This window comes from Aotus nancymaae, unplaced genomic scaffold (assembly GCF_030222135.1).
Source record: "Aotus nancymaae isolate 86718 unplaced genomic scaffold, 86718_ANA_hifiasm-v0.15.2.pri h1tg000053l, whole genome shotgun sequence".
Taxonomy (NCBI): domain Eukaryota; kingdom Metazoa; phylum Chordata; class Mammalia; order Primates; family Aotidae; genus Aotus; species Aotus nancymaae.
Window position 1 is genome coordinate 3,782,333 of NW_026988467.1, and position 10,922 is coordinate 3,793,254.

The 10,922-nt window shown below is 48.4% G+C and overlaps 1 protein-coding gene across 1 annotated transcript in view; it reads right to left on the minus strand.

Moving 5' to 3' along the window:
* Nucleotides 1-10,808, minus strand: part of NOL9 (nucleolar protein 9) — a 28,443-nt gene extending 17,635 nt beyond the window's left edge. Inside the window, exons 1-5 of the mRNA XM_012473650.2 lie at nucleotides 10,419-10,808; nucleotides 5,184-5,403; nucleotides 4,658-4,785; nucleotides 1,242-1,377; nucleotides 1,025-1,121 (exon numbers count right to left, since the gene is read on the minus strand). Of these exons, the coding sequence (XP_012329073.1) occupies nucleotides 1,025-1,121; nucleotides 1,242-1,377; nucleotides 4,658-4,785; nucleotides 5,184-5,403; nucleotides 10,419-10,808 (971 nt within the window). The remainder of the gene's footprint in view (nucleotides 1-1,024; nucleotides 1,122-1,241; nucleotides 1,378-4,657; nucleotides 4,786-5,183; nucleotides 5,404-10,418) is intronic.
* Between the last annotated feature and the right edge of the window lie 114 nt (nucleotides 10,809-10,922).

The window sequence follows — 10,922 nt, forward strand, 5'->3', positions numbered from 1 at the left end:
TCACCCAGGCTGGAGTGCAGTTGTGTGACATAGCTCACGGTAGACTTGAACTCCTTGGCTCAAGTAATCCTCTCACCTTGGCCTCCCAGAGTTCTGGGACTGCAGATGTAAGCCACCATAACCTACCTCTGTTGTTTTAAAGGTAAAATTTCAGGTCTGGCACGGTGGCTCACACCTGTAATCCCAGCACTTTGTGAGGCCAAGGTAGGAGGATTGCTTGAGCCCAGGAGTTCAAGACCAGCAAGACCAGCCTGGCCAACACAGCAACCTCCTCTGTCTACAAAAACAAAACAAAACAAATTAGCCAGGTGTAGTGGTGCGCTACTGTGGTCCCAGCTACTTGGGAGGCTGAAGTGGGAGGACTGCTTGAACCCAGGAGGTAGAGGCTGCAGCAAGCCAAGTTTGTGCTACTGTACTTTCGGCTGGGCAACACAGCCAGACCTGGTCTCAAAAAAAAAAATTAAAATCACCAGGAGTTCAAGACCAGACTAGGCAACATAGCAAGAACTCATCGCTACAAAAAATTAAAATTAAAAAATCAGCTGGGCATGGTGGCCCATGCCTGTAGTCCCAGCTACTCAGGAGGCTGACGCAGGAGGATCACTTGAGCCCAGGAGTTCAACACTATAGTGAAGCATGACTGTGCCATTGCACTCCAGCCTGAGGGAGACCCTTTCTGAAAAAAAAATTAAAACATACACACACGATTTTGGGAGGCAAAGTTGGTGGATAAAACAAACAAAACAAAACATACATACACACAACAGAACTTATAAATACAGACTCTGAGACCAAGCGTCTCCTCTTGGAAGTTCCCGGAAGGCAAGGGCAAGTCAGCCCACGCTAGAGCATTGTCACATACTGCAAAACAGAGGGCAGTGAGAAGCGGATGCTTCGGCTGGGCAGCCTTAGAGCTGTATGTCATCTCCAGCTAGAAGCCAAGAAGCACTCCAACCAAATCAAAAACCCCACTTCATGCCACAAATCTAGTAACGTGTCAGGGCTGTAAGAAAAGCACTCTTACCTATTTAACAACTGGTTAATCAGGTATCTATTGAATGTTGACTTTCCAACATCCTGGGATCCACAAACCAGAATGACAGGGCAGCCATCTACTTCTTCTGCAGGGAACAAACATTGATTCCTACAATTAGCCATCTTCCTTGGACATGAATTATGGGTAACAATCCTCTGGGGCTTTGGTGAACAGACGCTGAGGGTGACCAGTGTGTGTTACTCACCACAGGAAGCACTGACTACCTCTTCCAGGGCTGACAGGGTGCTCTCAGTTAACTGCAGGCCTTTCTTTTTTTTCTCTTTTCTGATGCCAACAGACCTCAAGACTAAATGTTCAGGATTAATCTGGGGAGATGGACTCTGAAATCAACAATTTAAACTTTAAGGTGAAAAAAGGCACACTTTTTTTCTTCAGTACTAAATTAAACAAGCCTCACAGAGTTGTGAGCCAGAGAAGATAAATTATTTCCTTCCTCTGTCTTGTGCCCCAAAATCCAACCCATCCACACGTGTTGCTAACTCTATTTATTCCTAAAGTGGTTCACGCCTGTTTTCAGTTTCTGGTTTCTCCCGAGCTGCCACTGCCTCTGCAGGAGACTAACGAGAAAAAGAAAATGCCTGGCGAGGCATGACTGCACAGGATATCTTCAGCAGGAGGCCTGGCTCTAGACTAGGGGGGTGACGTAAAATCAAGTCAAGGCAACCTCTGAAAACATAAAGCAAAAACAAATAGAAATATGCAAGCAGAGCTGAAAAGAGGGAGAAGACATGTCTGTGAAGTCCAGAAGGACTGGAAAAGCAACCCACGGAAAGGAAGAGCAGGCCCTCGCTGAAGCAGGTAAGGCTCAGATGGAGCCAGCTCACCACAGAAGAGGATGAAGGAAGGGACCCGCCCGTGAGCACATCCTCTTGCAATTCATCAACCCTGAGAATAAAGACGTCATGAAGAGTTTGGGCGCAGTGGCTCAAGCCTGTAATCCCAGCACTCTGAGAGATTGAGGCAGGCAGATCACGAGGTCATGAGTTCAAGACCAGCCTGGCCAATATAGTGAAACCCGATCTCTATGAAAACTACAAAAATTGCTGGGGGCAGTGGCGCGTGCCTGTAGTCCCAGCTACTCGGGAGGCTGAGGTGGGAGGATCACTTGAGCCCAGGAGTTCTGAGTAGTAGTGTGCTATGCCGATTGGGTGTCCACACTAAGTTCAGCATCAATATGGTGACCTCCCAGAAGTGGGGGACCACCAGGTTGCCTAAGAAGGGGTGAACCAGCCCAGGTCGGAAACAGAGCAGGTCAAAACTCCCATGCTGATCAGTAGTGGGATCGCATCTGTGAATAGCCACTGTACTCCAGCCTGGGCAACATAGCGAGACCCCCATCTCTAAAAAGAGAAAAAAAAAGCTACAAAAATTAGCCAGGTATGGTGGTGCACGCCTGTAGTCACAGCTACTTGAGAGGCTGAGGCAGAAGAATCACTTGAATCTAGGAGGCAAAGGTTGCAGTAAGCCAAGATCGTGCTACTGCACTCCAGCCTGGGTGACCGAGTGAGACTCCCATCTCAAAAAAAAAAAAAAGAAAAACAAATGAGAAGCAGCCTAGTGTGAGGCTTCCTATTGGCAATGCTGGATTCTAGAAAACAATGGAAGGCAGCCTTCAACAATTTGAGAAAAAAGGCTTTTGAACCACCCATTCTATACTGTGTGTAACTGTCAATCACTGAGGGCAAAAGAACATTTAACAAAATTAGATAATCAAGTTTACTCTCTCCCTTATGTGAAAAAACAGCTCCAGAACCTACTGACATCCAGAAGATGGGATGGGGAGGGAAGTATCCAAGAAAGAGCATAAGAAATATGAACAGAGGTGAAGTCTCAGAAAAAACACAGAAAGCTGAAAATAAATGAAAAAAGAATGTGACTTCCCCATGGCATCTGGAGCATTCACGTTCAGCAGCAAATGCTTGGGAACAGGCAATTGCATCCCCTCCTCTGCAGTCCTGGTCCAGCTACTGGCCTCTGAGTGACTAACAGGCAATCACAACAGTCCGTTCACTGTCCCGCTCTCATTTCCTCGCTCCTTTCACTTCAGATTCCCGACACCCACCTTGTATCTATCTGCTTCCCACACAGCGATGACCTTGATTCCATTTCCCAGTGCAGCGGGAAATAATCAGAGGACACCTTCTGCTTCCTCTGGCCCTCTCCTAGGCACTTCCTCCAGCCACTATGAATGACCTGGCTGTGCTCCTAAGGCCACATGATGCCAGAACCAGACCCATCCCTGGTAGCCAAGTCACAGACACAGTTCCGGCATCCTCTGTTGCTTGGCCACCTCCCCTCTCCTCTGTATCATTCCCATCTGCCATGTTCCAGCAAATTTTTTTCATCTTAACAAAATTGCAAAACTCTCCTGATCATACTTACCCAGTTACTACTTCATTTTTTTCCTTCCCTTTACCGCTAACTTTTACCAAACTCAGGAGTCCCTCTCCACCCAGGCTCTTGACCCTGTTCCAATCAGGCTACTTCCCGCCCTCTACAGATGGTGCTTTCTCAGGTCTCACCTGACTACCAGCAGCATCTGTCACCACTGTTCAGTTAAGCCTCCTTCAAAGACTTCCTGACCTACAGGACATCACACACTGGGTTTTTAGCCAACCCCGATGAATATCTTCTGCTCCCTCATCTTTGCCTGGACCTTTTCTTGGAGTGCCCCAGGACTTGGAGCTGAAACTGTCTTGTTTCTATCTTTTCAACTCCATCAGCATTATTATCGAATCTGGTGGCCTGGGTATCCTCTCTGCTGAAGGCTCCCATATTTGCACCTCCCAACTCTTCCCTGAACTCCAGACTCACATATTCAACTGCCCACTTGACACGTCAAACTGGATGTCTACCAGGCATCTGAAGGTTAACAAATCGAAACCCACTCCTCCTGCAGTGTCCCCAACAATGGCGACTACGTGCACCTCAGTGTTTAAGCCCAAAAACCTGCTGTGACTCCTTGATTTTTCCTCACACTTCACATATCCAGTCTGTCTGCCAATCCTGTAGATTAGACTCCACCTACTGGCCCACGAGAGACAATTACAATAAGAGAACTTAAGGGAATGAATAACATGGCCAGCAAAAATTTAGAGATGAGGCCAGACACGGTGGCTCACGTTGTAATTCAGCATTTTTGGAGGCAGGTAGATCCTTGAGCACAGGAGTTCGTGAGCAGAAATCGTGCCATTGCACTCCAGCCTGGGAGACAGAGCGAGACTCTGTTTAAAAAACAAAACAAAACACCCAAAAAAGCAGGACTGGTTAGTTTAGTTCAGTTGGTTAGAGTGTGGTGCTAATAAAAACCCAAAAAGCACTTAACCAACTACAATATAAAATGGTGGTTTTTACTGAGGAATAAAGCTAAGGAGGGGAGGATGAACATTTTTCATGACATACCTTTCTATGCTATTTTCCATAAACACGTATTACATTCTGTAGGACCTACATAGTGGCTGGAGGAAGTGCCTGGGAGAGGGCCGAGAGCACTCATGTGACAGACAAACTGCTCTTCCGAGACAACATCATGCATATTCATTTGATATCATTGCTTTGGTGCAAGTAATTAGCAAAACTCTGAATGAAAACGGGTTCTACCTCTTGCACAAAAACGCAGGATGCACCTGGATAGCTGGTTATGAAGTTCACAGTGGTAGTTTTCAGATGTTCCAGCAACACAATGGAACACAGGGGAGAAAAATTCTGCATCGACCAACGCCTGTCATCTGTAAAGAGAAAAATAAACTGCCTTAGAAGTAGTAATTTCATTATATTCCACACCCTTTAGGACTGCCATCTCCTCAGCTAAACTATAAACTTTAGGAGAGTAGGAATTACAGTTGAGAGCCTTTTTCAGGGGGTCATATTGCATACTAAGATCACACCTGGGAGGAGAAGTCAATCTAGGTTTGTCACATAATAACTGTGGCCTTGAACAATTTTTCTTGTCTGTAAAATGGTGAAAATCATAGTACTTTCACCCTCAGGACCCTTGTAAGGGTCTATATAGATATATAGCAAAGTTCTTAGCACAATGTCTAGATCACAGTAAACATGGAAAAATTATTAATTAGCCTTATTACAGTAGGTCCTCAGTAAATTATTACCCAGTTCTTTTTATTACCCAGGTTAAGATGAGATTTGAGCAACATCCGGGCTTCCCTTTTGAGTTCCTTCTTGTTTTTCTCAGGCATCGAGTAATGAAGTGCATTGATAGTCAGGCAAGAGTGGGTATACACAGAGAAGATGTCTTGGGCAGGCTGGCCTTGGCTGATGGTAAAACCAAATACCTGCACCTGGCCATAGAGGCAAGTCACACGACAGATGCCACTAAAAGTAAAACCCTAGCAGGGAAAGAAAACAGAAAAAACAAATATTATAGATCCTGTCACTAAGAACTGAAATGTTCTTTTCTTTTTGAGACAGAGTTTTGCTCTTGTTGCCTAGGCTGGAATGCAATGGCCCAATCTTGGCTCACTCAAATCTCCGCCTCCCAGATTCAAGCAATTCCCCTGCCTCAGCCTCCTGAGTAGCTGGGATTACAGGCATCCGCCACCACACCCGGCTAATTTTTGTACTTTTACTAGAGATGGAGTTTCTCAGGCTGGTCTCGAACTCCCAACCTCAGGTAATCCGCCCGCCTTGGCCTCCCAAAGTGCTGGGATTACAGGCGTGAGCCACTGCAACTGGCCATGACTGAAACATTCTAAAATTTTAACTTGCTATTCATACATCAAAAGGCAGCTAAGACCAGGCACAGTAACTCACACTTGTAATCCCAACACTTTGGGAAGCTGAGGCAGGAGGATCACTTAAGCCGAGGAGTTCAAGATCAGCCTGGGCAACATAGTAAGACCTCTCTCTCTACAAAACATTTAAAACTTAGCAGGGGTGCAGTGGCAGGCATCTGTGGTCCTAGCTACTTGGGAGGCTGAGGTGGGTGGACTGCTTGGGTCTGGGAGGTAGAGGCTTCAGTGAGCCATAATTACACCATTGCATTCCATCAATAATAAATACTGGGCCAGGCATCGTGGTTTACACCTGTAATTCCAGAACTCTGGGAGGAGGAGGTGAGGGAGATCACTTGAGGCCAGGAGTTTGAGACCAACATGGACAATGTGGCAAACCCCCTCTACCTGACCCCCACCCCCATCCCACCATCTCTACTAAAATTACAAAAATTAGCTGGGCATTTGCCTGTAATCTCAGCTACTCCAGAGGCTGAGGCATGAGAATCACTTGAATCCGGAGGCAGAGGTTGCAGTGAGCTGAGATCATGCCACTACACTGCAGCCTGGGCAACAGAGTCATATTGTCTCAAATAAATAAAAATTAAATAAAACAAAAATTTTAGAAAGGGTATAGCCATAAAAAGGAACGAGATCGGCCGGACGTGGTGGCTCAAGCCTGTAATCCCAGCACTTTGGGAGGCCGAGGCGGGTGGATCACGAGGTCAAGAGATCGAGACCATCCTGGTCAACACGGTGAAACCCCATCTCTACTAAAAATACAAAAAATTAGCTGGGCATGGTGGCGTGTGCCTGTAATCCCAGCTACTCAGGAGGCTGAGGCAGGAAAATTGCCTGAACCCAGGAGGCAGAGGTGCGGTGAGCCGAGATCGCGCCATTGCACTCCAGCCTGGGTAACGAGAGCGAAACTCCGTCTCAAAAACAAAAAAAGGAACGAGATCATGTCCTTTGCAGGGACATAGATGGAGCTGGAAGCTGTTATCTTTAGCAAAGTAATTCAGGTACAGAAAACCTAACAGCATGTTCTCACTTATAAGTAGGATTTGAACTATGAGAACACATGGATACATGGTGGGTAACAACACACTCTGGGGCCTGTGGAGGTCTGGGGGAAGGACATGAGGAAGAACGGCTAATGGATGCTGGCCTTAATACCTAGGTGACACATTGATCTGTGCAGCAAACCACAAAGGCACCCATTTACCTATGTAACAAACCTGCACATCCTGCATGTGCACCCCGGAACTTAAAAGTTGAAGGAAAAAAGACAGGTGCAGTGGCTCACGCCTATAATCCCAGCACTTTGGGAGGCTGAGGCGGGCAGATCACCTGAGGTCAGGAGTTCGAGATCAGCCTGACCAATATGGTAAAACCCCGTCAATAAAAAATAAAAAAGTTGAAGAAAAATAAAATAATTTAAAAAGGTAACTGATTTGCAAGTAACAGATAAATAACAGATCACATTGTACTAGGTGACCATAACATACTTTATTTTTTTTTTGAGACGGAGTTTCGCTCTTGTTACCCAGTCTGGAGTGAAATGGCGCAATCTCGGCTCACCGCAACCTCCGCCTCCTGGGTTCAAGCAATTCTCCTGCCTCAGCCTCCTGAGTAGCTGGGATTACAGGCATGCGCCACCATGCCCAGCTAATTTTTTGTATTTTTAGTAGAGACGGGGTTTCACCATGTTGACCAGGATGGTCTCGATCTCTTGACCTTGTGATCCACCCGCCTCGGCCTCCCAAAGTGCTGGGATTACAGGCGTGAGAACATACTTCATTTTATTTATTGATTTAGTTTTTGAGACAGGGTCTCGTTCTGTCACCCAGGATGGAGTGCAGTGGTGCAATCTTGGCTCACTGCAATCTCCGCTTCCTGAGTTCAAGCAATTCTCATGCCTCAGCCTCCCGAGTAGCTGGGATTATAGGCACACACCACCATGTCTGGTTAATTTTTGTATTTTTCAGTGAAGACGGAGTTTTGCCATGTTGGCAAGGCTGGTCTTGAACTCCTGACCTGAGGTGATCTGCCCACCTCAGCCTCCCAAAGGGCTGAGGTTACAGGTGTGAGTCATCCATGCTCGGCCCATACTTTATATTACATATATATATATGTATATATATATATGCATTTTTTTTAACCTTTTTTTTGGAGACAATGTCTCATTCTGTCACCCAAGCTGGAATGCAGTGGGGCAATACCGGCTCACTGCAACCTCTGCCTCCTGGGTTCAAATCATTCTCCTGCCTCAGCCTCCCTAGTAGCTGGAACTACAGGCGCGCACCACCACGCCTGGCTAATTTTTGTATTTTTAGTAGAGACAGGGTTTCACTATGTTGGCAAGGCTGGTTTCGAACTCCTGACCTCATGATCCACTGCGCCTGGCATACGTACATGTACGTGTGTGTGTGTATGTGTGTGTGTTTTGAGACAGTCTTGTGCATACATACGTATGTGTATATATATATTTTTTTGCGAGAGTCTTGCTCTGTCACCCAAGTTGGAGTGCAGTAGCCACGCTCTCAGCTCACTGCAACCTCCGTCTCCCAGATTCAAGTGATTCTACTGCCTCAGTCTCCCGAGTAGCTCAGATTACAGGTGCATGCCACCATGCTCAGCTAATTTTTGTATTTTCAGTAGAGACAGAGTTTCACCACGTTGGCCAGAGTGGTCTCAATCTCCTGACCTTGTGATCCGCCCGCCTCTGCCTCCCAAAGTGCTGGGACTACAGGCATGAGCCACTGCGCCTGGCCTGTTTTGTTTTGTTTTTTACTATTAAAGTCCCTTTCAGGGCAGGGCGACTGGGCTCCCATCTGTAATCCCAGCACTTTGGGAGGCTGAAGCAAGAGGATCACTTCAGGTCAGCCTGGCCAACATGGTGAAACACCATCTCTACTAAAAATACAAAAATTGGCCGGACGCGGTGGCTCAAGCCTATAATCCAAGCACTTTGGGAGGCCGAGGCGGGTGGATCACGAGGTCAAGAGATCGAGACCATCCTGGTCCACATGGTGAAACCCCGTCTCTACTAAAAATACAAAAATTAGCTGGGCATGGTGGCGCGTGCCTGTAATCCCAGCTACTCAGGAGGCTGAGGCAGGAGAATTGCCTGAACCCAGGAGGCGGAGATTGAGGTGAGCCGAGATTGCGCCATTGCACTCCAGCCTGGGTAACAAGAGCGAAACTCCGTCTCAAAAAAAAATAAAAATACAAAAATTGGCCGGGCGCGGTGGCTCACGCCTGTAATCCCAGCACTTTGGGAGGCCGAGGCGGGTGGATCACGAGGTCAAGAGATCGAGACCATCCTGGTCAACATGGTGAAACCCCGTCTCTACTAAAAATACAAAAAATTAGCTGGGCATGGTGGCGCGCGCCTGTAGTCCCAGCTACTCGGGAGGCTGAGGCAGGAGAATTGCTTGAACCCAGGAGGCGGAGGTTGCGGTGAGCCGAGATCGTGCCATTGCATTCCAGCCTGGGTAACAAGAGCGAAACTCAGTCTCAGAAAAAAAATAAAAAATAAAAATACAAAAATTAGGTCAGGTGCAGTGGCTCACGCCTGTATTCCCAGCACTTTGTGAGGCTGAGGCGAGCGGATCACCTAAGATCGGGAGTTCGAGACCAGCCTAACCAACATGGAGAAACCCTGTCTCTACTAAAAATACAGAATTAGCTGGGCATGGTGGCACATGCCTGTAATCCCGGTTACTCAGGAGGCTGAGGCAAAAGAATCTCTTAAACCCGGGAGGCAGAGGTTTGGGTGAGCCGAGATTGCCATGGCACTCCAGCCTGGGCAACAAGAGCGAAACTCTGTCTCAAAAAAAAAAAAAAAAAAAAACTCACAAAAATTAGTCAGGAGTGTGGTGAGCACCTGTAATCCCTGCTACTTGGGAGGCTGAGGCAGGAGAATCACTTGATCCCTGGAGGTGGAGGCTGCAGTGAGCTGAGACTGCGACACTGCACTCTAGCCTGGACAACAAGAGTTAAACTCCCTCTCAAATTAAATAAAAATAGGCCAGGCGTGGTGGCTCACGCCTGTAATCCCAGCTACTCGGGAGGCTGAGGCAGGAGGGGCAGGAGAATCACTTGAACTCGGGAGGCAGAAGTTGCAGTGAGCCAAGATTGCTCCACTGAACTCCAGCCTGAGCAACAAGAGCAAGATTCCGTCTTAGGGGAAAAAAAAAAATAAAGAAAGAAAAATAAAAATAAAAATACAAAAACTAGCTGGGTGTGGTGAGGCACGCCTGTAGTTCCAGCTACTCGGGAGCTGAGGCACAAGAAGCACTTGAACCCGGAGGCGGAGGTTGCAGTGAGCGGAGATCGCGCCACAGCACTACAGCCTGGGTGAAAGAGTGAGACTGTCTCAAAAAAATAAATAAATAAAAATAAAACAAAGTCCCTTTAGCTCTTAAGGCCTAGGGACCCCTTTACAGGGTACCTGTTACGCTGCTGCTCGGTGAGCCTAGACCACCAACAGGATGGACTTGAATCCGACTTGCAGCCGAGTTAACAGGCCCTGGAAACCACGGTCGTCTCTTAGCCTGCAGCTCTCCCGGGGCTGCCTCTCCAGCCCTCCCTGCCCTCGGAGTCTCCTGCCGGCGCCCCTTACTTACCTGTTCGACCGGCAGCAGCAGCAATGCGCGGCCAGGGCCCACTGGCCGCACCGGCGGGATGGGGAGAAGCCGGGGACAACGTGAGGCGGGTTCGAATTCGAATTCGGGTTCGGAGGCCGGGGTCGGGCTAGGGATCGGGCTGGGGATCGCGGTCTTGGGTCTCCGGGCCGCCGCCACGCGGGACACCTGGCGGACTCCCTCCCTCCAGTCCACGCCGGCAGCTTGGGCTTGCAGTAGTCGCCTCCGTAGGCGCCGCCGACTGCACCAACGCAGGGTCCAGAGCCGGCGGCGCGGTCGGCGGCTGAGGATGAGCTGGGGCCGGGCCTTTCGGGCCCGCAGCCAAGTGGAGCGGCAGGAACCCCGCTTGAACAGCCGTCCTGAGTCCGCCATGCTGAACCCTCAGCACCTACCGCGCGAGAATCTCGCGAGATCCCGTCGCTCCGCCCTGCGGTCCGCCTAGCTGCTGAAAGGAGCAGCCTCGGAGCCGCCCGCGCCCTCTTTCGG